This window comes from Podarcis gaigeae (genome assembly GCF_964106915.1).
Source record: "Podarcis gaigeae genome assembly, chromosome: 1".
Taxonomy (NCBI): Eukaryota; Metazoa; Chordata; class Lepidosauria; order Squamata; family Lacertidae; genus Podarcis; species Podarcis gaigeae.
The window spans coordinates 62,555,284-62,576,439 of record NC_139678.1 but is presented as its reverse complement, the minus strand read 5'-3'; the positions used below and the strand labels follow the sequence as shown (position 1 = coordinate 62,576,439).

The following is a 21,156-nucleotide window of genomic DNA, read 5'->3' as shown; positions in this document are numbered from 1 at the left end:
TGCAAGTCTCAAAACCAAGTAATGTGTACAAAAATGGATACACTAAAGCGAAGTGTTCATAGAGTGCATATATGAGTGAAAACAGCACGCAAAATACATTAGGGAAAGTAATATCAAAATTAAGGGAGATATGCTTTGCTCGATATACACTTTATCTGGAGGCAGTCTGCGTAAGGAGAAGCTTCATATCTAGTTATATTTGCTAATGTTGTTAGTGATTGGTTATAAGGCCAAAGCCAAGTTCATACTATAATTAGTTTTCAGAGTTGCAGTGGAAACAAAATTAAGGAGTCCCAGAAACTGGCAAACCTGGCCACTTGTTTACAATTTTAGCTTACAAACTAGAATTGCTTTAATTGAAGTTAGTTTTTATTAGATTGGGTTGTTTAATTGAAGGTGCTACCCAGTAATGGTCAGAGGGTTAGAGCTGGTTGGGGGCAGTGTTGTTAACTGACTTCCCCAAGCAGAGGTTGCTGCTGGTTACCGGAAGGGAGAGGGTCATGGCAGCAGAGAAGTCAGACAAGTGTGGCATAGCGAGTGTTGGATTGACTCTACCACTGCACCTGTACCACACCAACCTTCCCATCACCTAGCCCCCCTCCCCTCAGTTACCAACAGGGAAGCCAAGGAAGCAATGCTACCCCACCACTCTCTGCCCCCCCAGCAGCTGCTCTACACAAAGAACAAATGGTATACCAATTCTACATTTTAATTCATTTTGTATATACTCAAACTATCCTTCACTTATGAATAAAGATTGGGAACTTACAACATTAAGAGACATGATGATCATAAAGTTGATGCAGACTCCTGTGCCTGATGTCGCAAACTGCCAATACTTTTTAATGAAATACCACTGGAAAGAGGCAAACTGCTCCATAGCCACAAGGCGATAGACTACAACTGCAAACACTGCGGTGAGGACTAACGAAATCTGCAAACAGATAAAATTAAAAATGTTTATACCAAAAATAGGCATTGACTGGGAAAAGATTCCACAGAATTACAGACTTGTAACTACTATGAAATCATTACATTTCTTTCAAGACCAAGTTGCTTGTTTATTTTTCAGTTAAAATAATTGTTTAGCCCTGGTCTTAAATTGCAAACAATGACCTTCATTTCCTTATTTTACTTTACTATTTAATGAATTACCTCTGAATCTGAGAAGAACTATAAACAATTTAGGCTGATAGGAAATAGCCCGTAATTCCTTTACAAAATGTCCAATATTTTTTAGTGACTTTACCATGAAGAATATTCCTGACACAGACACCATCAGTCGACTAAGTTTATCAGGGAAGGGTTGAAAAGGTTCAGGTTTCCCTGTTATAGGATTCACTCGTTCCACTTGAGAATATTTTGCTTCAAATTGGGGGCGAAGCTCTTCCTGCAATTACAAACATTTATTTCAGTTCATGCCTGAAGTGGTTGGCATGTATACATATGGCACAATGATGAAAAATTTTAATACTTCTCTTCACGTTGATATGTTCCACATACTTTATATATCACTTCATAAGGTATTATGGAATTTTAACACTAAGCTGCTCTGGGAAAACCCTGAAGATAGATATCTTTAAAACTGCTATTTGACAAGCAATGTGATATCAGTGCCAGCTGAGTGTCTTATTCATAGTCCTATTTTAAAATTCTGTTTTAACACATTATGTCCCTTTTAGATATTTATTTGTTGGGGATCTATATATTTGTTGGGGATCTATTTGTTGGGCCCTATATCAGCAGCCACATCCCTGATCTTCACACATGAAAAGCTGCACGTCACTCAAATCCATACCAGATACTGTATGTATGATCTGGTACCCTGCAAATGTAGTGCCCAGATTGTGCCCACACATATTTGGGTGTATGTGCATAAGCAGGTGAAATCAAGGCAAACTCAGCACTCACGCAATATACTAGCCACACATGCAAAACTTCAAAAACCCTGGCACCCTGAATGTAGACATCAAAACTGCTGTTGTAACGTACTTTTTATGAATCTTACCTCTTCATCTTCCCAGTCTATAAGATCCCAGTCATAGGTTAGCACAGCCCTTCGCCTCTTCCAAAACTCTAAGAACACTGTAGCTGTGAAAGCCATGAATTACATGTTAACATTAAAATCAAATGACCACCGAGCTCAATGAGTTGCTCATTGAATTGCCTTTAAAGTGCAGTGTGATTAAGCTGACTAGGACACCAACTATAGCACTGTGATTTGTCCAGTTTCACTGGCCCTCTAGCTCCTCTTTCTGCTGCGGCTGAAAACTATGAAGGAGAGTGAATCTTCTCTTTCTAGCCAATTAGTGCTGGGTATCATTTTCTAAAAATGGAAACCTTCTGCGCCCCAGAAATTCAAAAGCTTCTGCAAAACTAACTCATTTTTTTTTTTAGTTTAGAAATTCAGTAGTTCCAAAGAACCCCAATGGCATTGAAAGAATTAGCTTAATGGGTAACACCCAATTACAGTGGTGCCTCGGGTTACAGATGCTTCAGGTTACAGACTCTGCTAACCTAGAAATAGTACCTTGGGTTAAGAACTTTGCTTCAGGGTGAGAACAGAAATTGTGCGGTGGTGGTGCAGTGGCAGCGGGAGGCCCCATTAGTTAAAGTGGTACCTCAGGTTAAGAACAGTTTCAGGTTAAGAACGGACCTCCGGAACGAATTAAGTTCTTAACCCGAGGTACCACTGTATACCCTAATGCAGGGAAATGACTTCACCCTGAGGGCCACATTTCTTTCTGGGCAACTTTCTGAGGGTGAAATGCCAGCGATGTGTGGGGCCAGAGGCAAAAATGAGCAAAGCGACCATGTGAATTTTACTTTTGCACAGCAGGCTATTTGCCACACACCCACACCTTTACTATTCTCCATTCAGACAAGCATGAAGCATTAAAACACATTTCAGTTGGGGGGGGGTACTTGGATGGGAACTTGAATAAAACTTGAGTACAATATTTGATGCCCCCTTGTAAGCCCCGCCTTACATAATTGATCACAAGATGCAGCATACACACACTATTTGAATGGAGCTCCTCAAATATTTTATTTCAGGGGGTGACAGGACCTTGCATCCTAGGAGTTGGCTGCTATGGATGGGAAGCAGGGACAATAAGGCCTATGACTTGGAGAGATTTGCCAGGGTTAGATAGAAAGCTCTGAAGGACAGCATTTTGCTCCAGGCCTGAGATTCCCCATTGCTTCCCTAATGTGTAATTCTTACACCTAGATGAGAAACATCCAGACTGGTGCGCTCTCTCTCTCTCTCTCTCTCTCTCTCTCTCACACACACACACACAGCCAACAGTTGTCATTTGTCAAGACTTAAGAGTCTTAGGACAAAATGAAACCTAATCAGGCATGAAGCTACATCTATGAGCCTTACTCCACCCTACAGAATCTCTGGGCTACAGACCCAGAATACATTCCCTATCTTTGCAGGGATTAGGCGACAGAAATACCCAGCTCACATCTAACACTCAGCTAAATCATGGCCTAGCATGAACCATGCGGTTCCCTGGAGTGAAGATAGCAGACACTGGACACTCCCCTGGTTCTGTGGCTATTGCACTAAACAGGACTAAGCTATGGTTTGGCTTAGCATGATATCCCAACCCAGGCTCATGCTTTGTAGCTAAGCTGCAACCTAGGTTTTTTCTTGATTTACCACTCATGGTTTGTCTGAGGTATGTCATGTTAAGAAATCCATAGCTTAGCTCTGGGCAGCATGGCAAGAACAGGGCCAGAGTATGCGTGCAGCAGCTGTGATCTCAACTCTAGGACAATGCTCTCTGAACTACTGTCCATTAAATATAACAGGTAGACCTGAATTATGCTTCCTGTCAGGAGTCTAGGTCTACTAGCCAGGGAGGAAATAGGAGACAATTCCATTAAGTTGCACAGTGAGACCTCCACAATGTTACCGTTTGTAGTGAACAGCATTCCATTTTAAGAAATGAAGGTCTTGATCTTGGAAAAGGCTGTGCCCATGGAAGTCCCTGCACTCATGCAACATCCTGTTGCCTTTAACAGCACTTCAGATGGCCATGGGAGAATGCCTGCATGGATTTCTCACCAACAAAAGCACTGAGGAATTATTTGAAGTACCCTTAAAGCTTTCAAGAACTGCAGGTTGGAAACAAAGCAATTGACACCCCTCTTTTTGATATAACGGCACAGGAGATGTTGTCTCAAAATATTAGCAGAACAGAGAACTTTGAAAAAGTGCAGCCCAAAGACCAGAACCTTGGTGAGATCAGTATGTTACCTGGCACAATGTATACCCACTTCACACAAGAAATAGATGTATTGTTTCTGGGAGCTACATCTGATCAGATATATTTATAGATTTATTGATCAAGGGTTAGCAGGAGGTGGCCATTCTGCTTCCTATTCCCACTTGCAGGCCTGTCTCCAAGCCCTGCCTCCAAGTGACCCTTTGAATTTGAGTGTGCTGTGGCATTCAGACTGGGTTCTGCTCACGGAAGGTGCCTCAGCCCCAGCTTGGATGATCTCCTCCCCTACCACAGCCTTCCTTGCTGCAGCCCACCACATTCAAGAGAGTCCCCTGACCCTCTGGAGAGTCTTGGAAGCAGGGCTGAGGAGGGGAAGCCCAAGGAGACGGGAGAAGAAGGGTTGGGTAGGAAGATACTTACCACCTACATCCTTACTTACATGCTTCTGGGTTTTTATGGCATTTTCTTCAAATCTGCATTACATTAAATCTTTCATTACATGTGTTTAGGTGCCAGGAGAAAACCTTCTCCTAGGCCTTTGGCTAATTAATCAATCTATAGGGTGGGGGTATTGTTTTGTCTGTTATTATATATATATAGACACCCCAACTTTTACACGGGAAGACACCCGAGGACACCAAAACCTGCATATATATATATATATATATATATATATATATATATATATATAGTGTTTATATACTATAAACCATTCTATGATTCTTGGATGAAGGGTGACATAAATAAAATAAAATACGAGAACAAGCAGTTCCTGAAATATCCTGGACCCAAGTTGTTAAGGGCCTTGTAAATTAATACAAGAACCACAAGAGTTAATACCACCACCACAAAGGGTGATTATATGCAAAAGATGACAGGGTCCGTGAACTATTAATTCTTGTCTAGAAGAGGGGATTTTGACAGGGATTCAGGGTTAATGGATTAAAAATAAAACTTTTACCCCACGATTACAGGTTACAATTTAATGTACTTAAAAGTTTTATGTATTTGTTTTCTTAGCAGATTTATAGGGCTGCCCATCGACGTGTTCCCTGAGCAGGTTACAAGGCAACAAGTAAAATGCCATACTGTTGCCATAAAGTATACCTCCAGGCTAGTGCAGTATGTAGTATAAAGTGAAAAACTGATCTTTCTTTCTTTCTTTCTTTCTTTCTTTCTTTCGATTCACCTTTTAATTAGCATTCTGCTTACAAAATGTAGATAAGAATTTTTAATGACAGTGCCCTTTAAATCAGAAGCTGATATATGCCACTAGCAAGTTAGCTAAGTCTCTGGCAACACTTTTGTTGTTGTTCCTAATACTTTAGTACTGTATTCATTCCTTCCCTTTAAGAAGAGAAAGTATGTTGACTCACATCTCTTGGGATTTCAGCTTTGGGGCACATTTTGAGTAGCAATAAAGTTCCCTCCAAAATTTCTACAAGCCTCCTATAAAATAATGACGGTTCATTGAATGTATATTTTTTAAAACCTAAATGCCGAACTCCTAAAAACCGTTCATCTTACAGCAGCCCCTGGTAGTCTTTCCCGCAGCAACAAAATGACCTGTTCACTTGATCCTGAAAGCTCCGAATTCTATGATCTCTCTAATGCTATGTCTCAACAAGACAGCTGAGAAGCAGGTCATTCTGGTTCTCAGGTGCTCTATTACACTCAGAGAAATGCAGCCCCACCTAATTTCGTTTCTACTGTGCATTCCTGACCACCACAACACTGACACGTTTACATTACCTGCATTGCACAGTTTTCAGCAGACTAGTCTTATTGCACTCCAAGTAGGGGGAGAGTTTTTTCAACAACTTACTAAATATTACTGCTGAGCTGAAAAGGTAAGTGGCTTTTAGTTAATGGTTTTCACCAAGTGATCTTTCTATTCTCTTGCATTAGCTCTTCAAAAATGTCTCTGTCTGTAAGTGATCCTGGTTAGAAACTAACAGTTGTATCGGCCAGGTAATGCCCTGGCCTGGCACAGATCTGAAGATATGTTCCTAGTTGCATTTAACTTACATTCTGCTTGCAACATCTCCCCCTCTCCTTCACTTCTAAGCAGTGGGCAAGAGGAGGCACGTCTCAAGGAATTTAAATGGCAGTATTTCTCAAAGTGATAAACTCTAGCATGTGTTAACTGTATATAAACACTACCCCAAATGACCTTTTACTGTTCAGTAACATTATAATGTCTGCTGTTCTTTCTGAAAGTTTCAAAGTTAGTATTTCATCTTTAACATGGGCAGTAACTTGTACAGAATGCATGTAGAAGACAACACTTCTCTGTAGTTTATGAATGTATACACTGGCTAAGTTGCACCTGTACTCAGGAAAGAAATACTAGATTATCGGAGTTCTCCTATTTAAGCATTGGTATAACGCAGAGAGGGGAAACTATCTGGAAAAACACCTTCCTCTGCCCCACAAATGAGAGTTAATGATGGGGTAGAAAAAGTGAGATTGGACTGGATTTTTTTTTTAAAAAAAATGTCTTCAAACAATTATGGTCAAGTAGCATTTTAGCCTTTACAAGCCATATGCTAAATTATATCACTAGAACATACTAAGTAGGGATGGGGTAATAAATTAAATTCAGTTCACATTTAAAGATGAAGCTACCTAGTTTGCACTTTCTGGGACAATACAGAAATTGAAATTTTGAAATGTTCACTTCTCTGAATTTTGCAATGTTGCCCTCAAAGTCAAGTAATATGTGCAAAATGCATATGCTAAAATAGCACATGCATAAAGATTCACATAGTAGTGAAATTAACAAATAATAATGCTTTGGACTAGGGAAGCCTGCATTACAATGTGCATATTAGAAATTTACATTGCAACTGATGAATTTTCATGGGGCTATTAATTTAATACAAAAATTCATAAACTGGTGTGGAAATCTAGAGGACTGAATTTAAGATTGGAAAAATGAGGAACTGACATTGACATATTCACCCATTCCTAATACCAAGCTATATAAGACAATATGTAGACGCAATATAAGTACGAAGGTCATTAACTTACTTTATTTCATGCTTACTATTATCCTTTATGAATAATGATACTAGAGGAAGTACAGCAGGCATGATAGCTGCACCAGTGTGTTATTGACATGGTAACCCCACCATTACCAAACTAATGATGTTTAAAATTTAAATCAGCTTTTAACATTGTGGTTTGGGACTGGTTCAGGGGAGCGGGAGACTGCGGAGAGCAGGGCTGCTGGTTCACAGACATTATACCTTAATACAGTGGTGTCAAAACTTTTTTCAAAGAGGGCCAGATTTGATGAAGTGAAGGGCTGTGAGGGCCAACCAAAGCTGTTGACCATTTTTTAAGGATTGAAGTTGTTGAGCCACAGTGGCCAAATTGAACCAACCGGCGAGCCAAATTAGGCCCCCGAAACGAACTTTGGACATGCCTGCTTTAACACAAAAATCATTGGTGGCTATGAATCTGAATGAGGTGCATTAGGTACAAGGAGAGTGAGTGCCTCCCACTTTCTCCTTCTACAATAGCTTAACGATTGAAAAATTCACCTCTATGCCCAGGAGATATGTAAGTTTACAATGTAAGGGCAGGAAGTGTGAAAGTGTCATGCCAAAGACAACAGAGTGTTGCAGAGGCAGGAAACGACACCTCTCTTTTCACCATGCCCAAAGTCATTCAGATGGAGGAAAGATACCCAGAGAAATTTCTCTTTACAGAGGCATCATGTGCTTAAAGGGGCTGCCTGGCCACACCTCTCACCACACCACTGATAATGCACAGCTCTGCCAGTGCACAAGTGTTAGCAGCATTCCAGGGCATAGGAGTCCACTTGCGTAGGTTTCTGCATCTCATCCTAATATGTGGATAGCAGGGCCAGGGCCAATGAGATTATGGAATTATCCGGGCAAGGCTAGAGGCAGAATGCAATCCTATCGATTACATGATGCCCCATCAAACAAGTATCATGTGAAGGGATCGTCACACGTGTGATTTTGCTATTGCAAAGCTAAGTGAAGTCTTACTGTGTATAAAGTATACCCTGCAAAGATAATAGGACTCTAAACTATTTGCAGTTGCTACAAAATCCTAGTAGTTTACATGACCTTGTAGTCTGCTTGGGTATGGGTGTGCCTTAACTGACACACACAACCACAGAAAGAGAGAGAGGGAGGGAGGAGATATATGATTATGGCTGGCTCTCATAAATCAAAACTCTAATTGGCATATGCCTTATTTGAATTCACAAGAATTCATATTTTCCTCAATGTCTCATCATTTACATCTGCTTTGAATTTTCCCTTGCATAGTCCCTATTCATGCTCACTGAAGCAAGGACACATAGATCAGATTCCACAGTGACACCCAGAACTTTGGAATGTTCTTCCTATGAGACTCACCAAAGCCCAAACCTGACTATAGTGAGGGTTAGTCTTTGGTAATTAATGTTAATTTCTTAACTTAGAAATACCTTTTAGTGAATTTTGATTTGTGTTGTTGTTTAATTGGCATGTATTTTGCATATTTTTACTGCTGTAATCCAGTGTAAGTTTTAAAGATAAAGGAAGACCAATTAAATAAATGGGGGTAGAGAGATATTAACAGTCTTTATTGGACATGAGATCCATGCATATCATATTACCATAAATTTAATCCAAACTAGGGCTGGAAACCTGCACACAACTTAGGCTGTCTAAATGCAGGTCCATAATTTTCAAGGTGGGAATATTTCAGCATGAAAGGAAAAAATCAGGGCAAATGTGAAATACCATATTTTTCTGTGTATAAGATGATGCTTTTTGCTAAAAAAAAAATAATAAGGCAAAAATCGGCTGTCGTCTTATACACGGATAGTTAATGCAGAGGGGGGTGTGTGTGCGATTAATGGCAGCAGCCAGCAGGAGACTGGCAGCGGCGATTGGGCAGGTGATTGGTGGCTGTGGCAAGGCCTGCTGGCGATTGGCTGTGGCTGCGGAAACTGAGCAGGTGATTGGCGGCTGTGGTGAGGTGGGTAGGTGATTGGCGGCTGAAGCAAGTGGGTGGATGAGCTGCTGGTGGCAGTGAGCGGGCAGACAATTGGCAGCTGCGGTGAGGTGTGTGATTGGCAGGGACTGTGGCAAGCGATTGGCAGTGGCAGGCAGGTGGGTGAGCAATTGGCAGAAATTACCTCCCCACCCCCCCAAAAGCTAAACAACTTAATTTCTTAATTGTGGGCTAAAAGGGGGGGGGGGTTGTCTTGTACATTTGGGCATCTTATACATGGAAAAATATATGGGCTGAATTCAATTAATCTTACATTGAAATTAATGGGCCCAAATTAGCCATGGCTATTAATTTCAACGGGCGTAATCTGAGTAAAAGTTAATTGGATACAATGCTATATATTTGAATATGTTGAAGAATAAATTATTCTACAGCAGCTGAGAACTCATATCTCATAATAACTACAACAGCCACCACCACCACCCCTCTTTTAAACAAAAGGGAGAGAGAACCAGTAAACATGGAGAAGCAGTAAATTGGGCAAATACATGAAGCATTTGGGTTGTAATCACACTAAATCACCGCTAAAAAGTAGCCTAGCAAGATCCCATAAGACTATAAGGGAAGTCCTGGTGGATTAACCCAAAAGTCCTCCTAGCAGTCTGCTTCCTACAATGGCTAATCTAATGCTTCTGAGAAGCTGTAAGCATGGTGTGAAGGCAATAGTCCTTCTCTCCTGTTGCTCCCCACCAGTAATTGTTATTCATTGATTCACTTCCTGTGAACTTGGAGGTTCCTCCCATGGTGAATGTCATTGGTGGGAATGAGGTGTAATTAGGGTTCCACCTGTTCATAAAGAATTTGTGCTACAGAGAAATGAAATGATAAACATCAGTGTCTTTAAAAAAGAAGAAGTTATTTTGGTTTAAGTTATTACTGGGTGCTAAAGTGACCCTTTGTAAGCAACCTTGTTGGAGAGAAAGAGGCAAAACTCAAATCAGAAGTAAAGGACAAAAGCCAGATCAGCTGATTCCTGCATTTCAGCATTATATCTGCGGGCATGCGCATGCCGAGAAATGTTAAACGAAAGAACAAGAAACCGGTTTATTATTACACATGAAAGGATTTCTGGGAAACACATAACTAAAAATAAACTCAACTATTTCTCTTTTTCTGAGTCCCCCGTTTTCCAAGTGGAAAATTATAGTGGATGGAACAAAAAAAAGAGAGAGACTTTTGTGTTGCAAGTACAGCGATTTCAGCATCATGCCCTGTAAATGAAAGCTTTAGTTAAGTGAACTTTGGGTAATTTCCTGTGGGGGTTTCAAATTACAGCCAAGGTGAAATAAAAACAAAAATGACAAAACTCACTTTGTGTAGTAATGAAATGGCTATTGATGGAAAGCAGAGCGGGTTGCGCCAGAAAGGCAAACAACAAGTATGGCTATGAAGAGAAAGGAATATTTGAGAGCTTGCTAAAAGCTCACTCGGTGTTTTATTTGTTCTTCCTGTGGTTCTTTAAAGTATCGGTTATAGCGGGGGGGGGGGAGAGGGAATGCAGTCACAAGGTATGACAAATGTTTTTGTTCATTCAGTCAGAGGGCTTGGAACTCAGGATAGGCAGATTAATTACATCTTGAATACCGCCACTTATGCAGGGTGGGGAATCAGCCAAATAATGATTTGTCTCTTCTGCTTTGACTCATTTCACAAGAATTGCAGCCATATTTTGAACAAAGTAATTGCAGCAAATAATTTGCTTTTCTTTTATATTCAGCTATGTGGGCAAAATATTTACAAGCAAATAAAAAGAGTGATTTTTTTTTGTAAATTTGACTGAAGTTGCCTGTGACATATGCAACATACTTTGAAAACAGGCACCAACATGTACAGTTGACATGGTGCCTAACTAAGAGGAGATACAAGATCCCTTCACCCCTGTTTTTCATATCATGCTGTTCTCTTTCCCCTGAGGTCCTCGTCTTGAGCATAAACATCTGCCAATGGGAGCTTATGAACGTAGGTTTTTCCTATGCAAACATCCAGGCTCCATGTGTGTACTTTAGTGAATAGGACTCCTATACATGCATAGCCCTACACACAAGTAATGTATGGAGGGGGGCTATGGTGATTTGCCTGATGGGAATAAAGTAATTTATGAGCACAATTCTGCCAAGACCACAAAAGGGGAAAGATAATGCAATGATGCAATAAAGCATTAATCACACAATTTTGTGTGATTCACAAAATTGAGTGATTAACAAATCTGTTCTGTCCACTGAAGAGACTTACCCCAGTATCACCAAACTTAAAAAGTTACCAGAATGTACTGAAACAAGAAAGGTAGCTGAGGAAAGTGAGGTTTCTTTTAGACAGTTATGGGATCTGAAAACTGACCAGGACATTTGTTCCTTTTTTTTTTTTTGGTGTCCCTTAGCTGTGCTATCAGAAAGCTCGGAGAAGAGAAACCAATCTTACAGAAAACAATTTCTGATAATACACAATGAGAAAGGCAATACATTTTTAAAATACATTCCTATAAAATGACCCTATGTCTAGCTCAAGAATAATGACAGCTATTAGGCCTTGTCTATAAGACCAAACCATCCTGCTATCTTGAAAAAGAGAAATGTGTTCTTAAATTGCAAAGTTTTGAGAAAAAGCTATTACAGTAGACAAGTGTTGAATTTAGTAGTTGGGACTCCAATTTTTCAAGGAACAAGCAGAGTGATGGTAACTCCAGTCCTTCATACTGCCATTAATTGCATCAGCTGACTGGGAGTGACCACACACTGCTCTTTTCCCACTCACACCTAAACTTGTTATTGTGCAAGTACTGGAATTGGGCAGTTTAGACCTGCATAACGTTTCCTTCTTAGCCCCAAATATGGGAGTCAGTCAGATCCTGAGTGTAAGCCACATATATTCATCGACTCTTTTTACAGAAGATTGGGATACCCTGCAATATCTTGGTCTATAGTGTACCAGTGAATCCATGAAAACACAAAGTTTATAAAAGGGCAAACCTAGTATTTGACCACAACTGAAACAACCAGAATGAGAACTGCAAGATATCCTTTGCGTATTTATTAATTTCGATCTTCAATTCAGTGAATCTCTGTGACTTTTTTAACATAAAAAAGATGCAATATAAAGATAAATATAAACTCTGAACTTTTTTACAGGTTCATCATATCAAGAAATAAGTATCATACCTGTGGAGGGAAAATGATGATCCCAGAAGAAATTATGTTCATTTTGCTGTTGGCTAACTTGCAGTCAACCAGAAATGCTGGTGTCAATGCGCTAAGTATCGCAGCCACTACAAGCAGCTTAAATAACACAACCATGAGTTCTACTATATTTATAAATAAATCATCCAATAAATCTGTATCTTCTGGAAGAACTCCTTCTGTAACTCTTACATCACCAACAGACACTGATGACAACACAACAAAAAATATGGTGATGGAAAGCAGTACCCAAAGCAGCAGTGTGACACTCCTTAATACTTGGCTATCTTCAACGGCACATCAGCTGAATCTTACAACAAAAGATTCAAATCAGACTTCTGCAATAATCAATGGAACATCAGCTCCTTCAGAGATACCTACAGTCAGCAGTGGCCTGTTCACAATCTCTGAAAACTATTCAGTCACAACGTACATCAATTCAACAGAGAAAGCATTGAACAACTCCACCACAGCCAACTATAATGTCAGTTCTACGACCATTGTCTCTTCTAATGGAACTCAAATTAATGGCATAACAGTTCATCCTACCAGTAGCATGCCAAATACATCAACCATGTCACCAAGTACTAAGATCAACAGTGTTACAACAGATTTACAGATAAGTTTGCAAACCACGAGTCTGTACTCCAGTTTTACTGATGGGTTGGCAGAAGCAAGAGAACCCCAAAAAGGTACCTTATTTTTGAAGAATATTTCACCACTCAATAATAGTATCTACATTACCATAGTCCACCCAGAGTAGATAGATTTTATTAGACCCACTGTTGCAGCTGGCTCAGTTTTAAAAGGAGTTACAGAAGTTGAGCTATTTATTTTGCAGAAGAAAAACCTGACAGGATTCTAGTTTACATTTACATGCATTCTAATAATGGTAAAATTGAAATAAAAGGACATCTTTTTCAATGTAGCATTATGTCTGAGTGAACTAATTCTGAAGAACATCAGTGCACCAAGGAAGGATAGTCAACTAAGTTTTCCTCAGAGCAGACTCATTGAAATTAATAGAGCTAACAGTCATCTTCATTAATTTCATAGGTCTAGTCTTTATAAGATTTAGTTGAATACCACCCATAGGTTCTATTTTATTTTTGCATGTGGTCCTGGTTTATAGGGAAGAAAAGCTTATTTAGTGCAGATTGTACAGCCTGTTCTGAAGAAAGAACATTGCTTTCATAATTTCTCAACTTGTCTTCAGAGTTCTGACAATGTCTATCCCCCGCAATCCAAATGCTGCTATAAAGAATATGTCAACAGAAAATACCAATACAGGGTATAAAATGTGCTACAAAGTTTGTAACCAAACTATGCAGCCTACACTTCTTTTTTCCATTTAGATTTTATTAACGTTGGAAAGAAAATATACAACTGTTAAAAATCAAATTTCCAATATCTTTTTATCAAAGATAAAAGAAATTAATCTAAATAAAAACACAAACCAGACGGTGAAAAAAGGAAAGCGTAAAATAAGAAAGAAGAGAACTTCTGGTTCTTCATCTAAATTATCCAAAACATCTGCTCCAAGATAGCACCCAACAATTTTGCTTTCTATAAACCAATATTTTCTTCAGTCCTCAAACACAGATATAATAAATTCATTTTCTTTTTCACACAAAAAGTCTATAATAGGTGCAGCCTATACTTCTGATTCTGATGGACAGGAAATAATTTCAGTATAAAAAGTGGAATAGATAGACAGATGTGTGAATATCATATTACTTACTAAACAGATTAAGTCTTGTTTGCATTTAATTTTACTCCTTAATCTGTCCTGCACTGTGTTTCATACTGCAATTCTATTGTTCATGTTGAATTGTGACAATTCTATCTACACAACTTTAGTTTTAGGGAAGAACAAAAATATCATAAATAAATAAATAAATAAATAAATAAATAATAAATGATATATGATAAACTGTTTTCATAATAGTTTCTTTAAAATGACTTAGAGTTATATGTAGAAGTGAATGTTTTGGATCATAAACTCTGATTGGATGTTCAGATTTTATCAGGGATCTAGACATTTTGCCTTCGCTCAGTTGCCAGTCATTATTTGGGATGACTATATAGTCTCTCTCTGCTCCCAAACCCCTAACATTCAGGGATTATTTTCCAGAGCTGCTTGTGAAAGTTATAAGTTTGCTTAAAAATCCATTTTGTTTTTGTTTTTCAGAAAACCATAGTAATGGAGCTGTAGTGTTTGGTGCAATAGTAGGAGCAATTCTAGGGTGTGCATTAATCTCTCTGGTGGGGTATTTCATGTGTGGGAAGAGAAAAACGGACTCATTTGCACATCAGCGACTTTATGATGACATGAGGAATGATCCAGGTAATGAAACAGCAAAATGAACTGAGACATTATGGTCACACAGATTTCATTTTATTGTAATCATTTTGAGATAGCTTTGAGATTTTAATAGCACAGAGATCATCCTGAGAACATACCAATTGTCTGGACTTCAAAGGAGGTACTTAAATACTGAATCTTCTGCTAAAAATGGCATCCAAACTTTAGACTGCAGAAAGGAAAGGATCAGATTATTCTGCACGTATGCTTTTACTCATGCTTCAATGGAAGCAGGTAATAAAAGCAAAACACAATCCATACTACTGGAAAACATATCAACACCAACACTTTATACACATTGCAGTTCAATGCCTTGCTATCCACATTTGTGTAGGAAAATGAGATTTATTTGTTTGTGTTGCTTGAAGGGAAGCCAGGCTGTTCTCATATATGATATTATGCTTACATGATTGCATTTATTGTGGTCAAACTGCAAGGACATCTGCAGAAGCAGAAAATGTAATTTACAAATTCAATTGGCTTCCCTTACCAAATGCAGATTTCATGCTCAAAATACACTCATTTTAATTTTCCTTAAAAATAAAATACTACCAGAAAAAAATGCTCTGTCATGATGTTTCAGAACAAAACTTGAAACACTGCTCATTAGGTTTGTTATCCCGCTTCTATTATCTATACAACTGTGGCACTAAAATGTCCACATTTTCCCTCTGAAATCCAGGCACATTATGCCTGGATCACATTATTGGTGATATTATGCCCTCTCCAATTATGAGCAGCAATAAAGCAGTCAGAATGAAGTCTTTAATGGGCATCCATCTACATTATTCCTGAAGCAGATAGCTCTTCTCTGTAACAATAGGTTACGGAATGATATGTTCAGAGAAAAAGATTGCCCATAAAATGCTGTTACAAGCTGCTCCGTAAACACAAACCTGGACACATCATAGCAAAGAAAGCAGTATAAATTCTTGTAAGGAGATGTCACCCAAATCCAAATTAATGTGCTCTTGCTTTTGGTCGTTTCCTGTGCAATAAACAACCATTAGAAACAAACTATCCATTCAAATGTCAAATATTTTATCACATGACACAAAAAATGTATTTGCATTTCCTGCATTGTTTTGACAACTGAATGCTAAACCCATATTAACTGTATTAAAACATTCAGTTTTAACATGGATTTATTCTGCTTTCTAACTTGCATTCAACAGCACAGGAGAAGCTCAATGGCCCCTTTAGGGCTAGGTGTAGAAACAATGATTTGTTCTTTCTCTTAGCTATCTTGACATGTTTATTTGAGGCACTAAACCTCCATCAATTGATTAGAAGTGGATTCCAGTTCGAAAGTAGTCTAATCTTGCTTCTTTCTTGCCTTTTAGTCAGGGGGGAAGGAAAGCATTTGTGATGGTTGCCCCAGTGATTTAGCACCTAGAAAAGATCAGGCATTTTTCTCTCCTCCATTCCTCTGGATTTCCACTCTATGGGAAGTGCAGCATCTACCTGCAATGCTAAATCATGTAGCACCACAAGCAAGAGGCTTGGGCTCACATGTTTCCCTTCCCCTTCTGGTGAAGTTATGATGAAAGGTCAGGACCTACTACTTCTGTTTTATATTAATCACAGTTTAGCATCTTAAACCTAAACCGTGGTTGATCTTAAACTATGGTTTAAGTTGGCTTATTTCAGCTGCAGGGCTGGCCCACGCAGGAGGCAGACTGAGGCAACCACCTCAGGTGGCAGAATCCTGCTGGGCAGCACCACTGTGGGTGCCCCACTCACCCCTGCTGCCACCACTCACTGGAAGCCACCACTGTGTGACCCAGGTAAACAAAGGCTTCAGCAGTGAGGCAGCAGAGGGGGGAGGGAAACATCTTCCCATTTCCCCCCAGGTGGCGAAACTGGACAGGCTGCCTCTGTTCAGTTGTCGTTATGATTAACTAGAATGTGTCAGGTCTGGATGACATGAAGGAGAGGAAGTGCATGAGCCAGAGATGGTCATATTTTCTCACCACACTAAGCTATGGGTCAGTGTTACATCTGAGCCAACTCTACAGGCAAGGTAAGGACCAAGGAAAAAACATGCTGCAGAAACATCTGCTCATAGATTAGTTCTACAAAGCTAGAAGGGTTCATTTGCATCCGTTTTCTTGGCCTGAGCAAGGAAGTCCTGTATAGCAGCCCCTATAATGGTTAGAGGAGAAGGAGACTTGTAGTTGCCAAAATATAGTGCTTCAGCAACACCTGTATTGAGGAAGATGAGCATGAGAGAAAATATATGGGAAAGGAGTTGGCAAGTTTGTGTTGTATTTTTTGAAAGTGGATGGTTGTTGCTTGCACCATAATAACTGACTGAAAACTTCATGCCCTGGCCAGTGTGGTGAGGTGGTTAGATAGCTGGATATGTATAAGTGGTAAATACTCTTATGAGTCCATGCTCAGTTATGGCACTCACAGGTCAGCCTTTGGAGAGTATCTATCTGTCTATTGCCCATCCTATCTCACTGGATTGTTGTGAGACTAAAAATGCCACTCTGATCTCATGGGAAATGGGTGGGATAAAAATAATAGCTGCATTTTGTAGCAAAACTCCAGTCTGTCAAAGTGATTAGAGAGCCTCCCATTGACTACTATATGATTTTGATCAAGGCCTTATTTTCATACTTCTGACATATTTTAAACTATTTTTAAAAATGGAAATGCTTTTGCAAGCCACACTTATATCCCAAACCGTTATGTTAGTCACCTAAGAAAAAGAGAGATTTACTGCTGCTGAGTCGCTCTAGAGTCTTGAAGCAATTCCAATTCTGTTCCTCAGTATTAATTATTCACACATGACATTTCCAGCCATGAGTGTATCCACACATGAGCAAGTGTGAATGGAGCTTGATGTTTAATCACATTTTATTCCATACACATCCCAACACCTACAATTGGCAAGAGTAGAAATACTTCCTTAGTCAGATGCATCCTGAGATAAAATAAATCATTCAAGGACCTTTTTAACATTCTATTCAAAGGAAGCATTGTTCAGAACCCTATAAATATCTGTCTACATTTATTTTGCAGTTCTACGACTAGACAATGTGTCTGAGCCTTACGGTGCAAGCTTTGGAAATCTGTCATACTACAGCCCTACAACAGTCAACGAGACAGCAGCCCAGAGCAGCAAAGAATCTCCCTATGATGCAATTCAAATGAATGACATGTCCGCATCACAACCTTCAGCACAGTAGTGTGAATAACTTGTGTCAAAACAAAACACCTCACACCCATGGTTTCTTCTTCTTGCGTTTAAAGATCAGGTCAAATGGTTTGAAAGATTTTTGTGTGTGTGTGTGGCACCAGCCCTCTGCCTGTTGATATGTACAGTTTTCAATAATCTAAGCGAGGCAATGCTTGTTAGCCACGTTTACAAATTTATATGCCCAGAAATTCACTTTTGTGTGCATTGTGTTTTGGATGGTTCACATATCAATGCCCTTTACTGAGTCATCAATTCCATTGCTAACACACAGGTCCAAACTGATTCTATGGCAAAGAATTGTGCTTTAAGCAATGAGGAATAAGAACATTCTACCTACATTTTTGGATCTGTAGTACGTCAGTGACACAAATATGGTACCAATGCTATCCTCTCATCAGTCAATGACCTTGCATGTGTGAACCAATTCTCAGTTCATGTCTTTCTTCATCTGTTTCAACTGTATTATTTAACTTAAGTCTTAACTATCTAACCCAATTTGTTACCACCAGATACGATAGGCATGAGCTCTGAAAAAGCTTAGACGACTTTGAAAGATCACAAAGGATAGCTCTTTATGTAGTAGTTCACTGTGATAGCAGAATGCATTTCCTAGGCTCACAGTCAGTATGTTTAGACTGCCGGATGCTGGACATAAACAAGAGAGGATGCCTGGCTTGTCAACTTCCATGACCATCTGCTTGGCTGCTGCTAGAATGTTGGACTGGATGGACTTTAGGCTATTTTAGCAAATCAATTATGGCATGCATGTTGTTTTTACTCTAGGGGAAATGCCATGAATGGGGAAAAAGTGGGCAAGCCAATTATGTTCTACAAATGCATAAAGCACTTTAATCAAGGAACTGGCACAGAGGTGGGGGTAGGATTTTGTAGTTTTTGTTTTTTTGCCCAGGGGCCACAATACCTTATGGGCAACATTCTGGGATCTACATGGCAAGAGTGGGTGGAGAAGCAGAGCTGGTGCTCCCCATCTTGCCAAAAAAGCAACATTCTGGCCTCAGTTCAGATTAGCACATATATTATAGGAATGCATTCAGTTGCACATGGAAAGAAATGCATTGTGCAATATGAATGTGGATTAGAATACACAATTTGACATGGATTCAGCTGGAGGTCAGAATGTACGTTCTTCCCAACTACAGTCCATTCGTTTCATTGGGATGCTCACATCCCTGTCCTCATTTTGCCACATCTTGTCAACGAAGTATGACTGGACTGGCCAATGAACAATCAGCCCAGCTGTCCGGGCAAAGAGCCTGTCTTTTCTCTTACTGCAACACCAATCTGAATGCCACCGTCTCAACAAAAATGGCTTTTTTCAGCTTTCAATTTAATGCAAGATCCCATCGGCATCAGAAGTAGTTATTGTCTGGACCCAGGAGGAGAATCAAAGGGCGCTCCCCATTCCCCTCAGTTTTGAGGCTGTTTGGTTTCCCCTTGGCTGCTTTTAAACAACAAATTTTTGTCTAAATTACCTTCACCATTGCGTACAGTTAGTTTGGCCTTACATGCAAGGAGAGCAAATTGTCATTTATCACAGATGCGTGTGGAAGAAGGGAGTAATAAACTAGGATAATGGAAAATAAAACAAAAACCAAAGCAATGTATTACATATTGTATTCCACACAGGCTAGACTGCCAAGAGAAGTGAGATTGCTTTAACTCTAGTGCTTGGGATCACAAGGCGCCAAGGAAACTATGTGACAAAAGAGATGCTTCTCAATAGCAATGCAAGATAGGGAACACCAAATTCATCCCGAAACATGTGTCCTAAAATTTGCCAAGTATCTTTTATCTGAGAAGAACAACACACTTCCCTGCTACAGTGGTGCCTCGCTAGACGAAATTAATCCGTTCCGCAATTTTCTTCGTCTAGCGGTTTTTTCATCTTGCGAAGCAAGCCCATTGACAGCTTAGCGGATTAGTGCTGTTAAGCGGCTTATCAGCGGAACAGCTGATAAGCGGCTTAGCGGCTTAGGAAAAGGGCGAAAAAAGCAAGAAAAAAACTGCTGGGGGACGCAAGATTTTTTCGTCTTGTGAAGCAACCCCATAGGGAAATTCGTTTTGCAAAGCGCCTCCAAAACGGAAAAACCCTTTCGTCTAGCGGGTTTTTCGTCTTGCGAGGCATTCGTCTTGCGGGGCACCACTGTACATGCAGGAAATGCTTGCTATATGAAAGAGCACTGAGAGCCAGGGTGGAGTGTCATCAGATCTCAGTTTAGTCTGGGAACTTGCTGGATAAACTGCGGGAAAACAGAGTCTAAGCCCAGCATCAGGGGCCGACGTGAATGAACACTTGCCAAGGCCCCCAAAGACTTAGGAGAGCCTGTCGCCAACACTGTCACTCCACTGGGACTACCATGAAGTGTCAGTGCCTCTGCTACCACTGAGCCATAGCATGGAACCTTTTGCTGTCTCACTTCATTCTCTCCAGACATGGTGCTTTTGGTTGGTGGTAGTGGCAACAGTAGTTTAGAATGGGAGCTGCATGGGTGCTTGGCTCCAATCCACTGTGTATTTTGATCATCCAAAATGCAATATACTGATGTCTAGTAGGGCACTGCATTTTGGAAGACTAAATGTCACCACGCTGCACATCAGAGCAGATCACCAGCTTGGCTCCCTTTCAAAAGTGGCAGTAGTATGCACAGCAGCAGCAGCCTGTGTCACCCTGATGCAGGGTGAAGTGAGTGACAAACAGTGGTTGTGGCTGAGGCTACTGTTATGTACTGGGCCAGCAGGGAGATACTGTATATAGTTATGCAAATGAAGGATCGAAAGTGACGTTCAGTGATTGGATGGTTTGTATGCAAATGAAGGATCGAAAGTGACATTCAGTGATTGGATAGTTTTAGAAAGTTGCAACAGTTACATTGTTCTGGAGCTCTATATAAGCAGGCTGACTGAGCTCTTCAGTTCAATTCTATTCTGGCCTCTGAATAAACAAGAGCTGTTGAAGAATCGCTGTGTCGTTTGATATGTTCGCCCACAGCTTAACAGCTAAAATAGCAGATAGCAGTATTGGCAGAAGCCCAGGTTGAAGGCCTACTGGAATCTGGCTCTAGCCCTATATAGTCTCTACCTTGCAGGGCTGTTGTGAAGAGAAAATAGATA

General features: G+C 40.0%; 2 protein-coding genes across 5 annotated transcripts in view; one reads left to right on the top strand and one right to left on the bottom strand.

Moving 5' to 3' along the window:
• ANO3 (anoctamin 3) overlaps positions 1–21,156 on the bottom strand; it is a 238,002-nt gene that overhangs the window by 18,039 nt on the left and 198,807 nt on the right. For all 4 annotated transcript variants that reach the window (XM_083749885.1, XM_083749884.1, XM_083749886.1 and 1 more), the window contains 3 exons: positions 2,009–2,091; positions 1,250–1,390; positions 770–934 (listed from right to left, as the gene is read on the bottom strand). In XM_083749885.1, coding sequence (XP_083606011.1) covers positions 770–934; positions 1,250–1,390; positions 2,009–2,091 — 389 coding nt within the window. The remainder of the gene's footprint in view (positions 1–769; positions 935–1,249; positions 1,391–2,008; positions 2,092–21,156) is intronic.
• MUC15 (mucin 15, cell surface associated) lies at positions 5,941–19,853 on the top strand. Its single transcript, XM_083752320.1, has 4 exons — positions 5,941–6,088; positions 12,404–13,143; positions 14,643–14,798; positions 17,847–19,853. Exons 2-4 carry the CDS (start codon positions 12,447–12,449, stop codon positions 18,011–18,013), a joined length of 1,020 nt encoding a protein of 339 aa, XP_083608446.1. The 5' UTR covers positions 5,941–6,088; positions 12,404–12,446; the 3' UTR covers positions 18,014–19,853.

What these genes read in the sequence shown, in the direction of transcription:
- MUC15 (XM_083752320.1), top strand. Translation starts at nt 12,447, where the DNA reads ATGATGATCCCAGAAGAAATTATGTTCATTTTGCTGTTGGCTAACTTG. An exon ending in AGCAAGAGAACCCCAAAAAG is followed by an intron (nt 13,144 to 14,642) that starts GTACCTTATTTT and finishes TTTGTTTTTCAG; the next exon opens with AAAACCATAGTAATGGAGCT. An exon ending in TGACATGAGGAATGATCCAG is followed by an intron (nt 14,799 to 17,846) that starts GTAATGAAACAG and finishes TTTATTTTGCAG; the next exon opens with TTCTACGACTAGACAATGTG.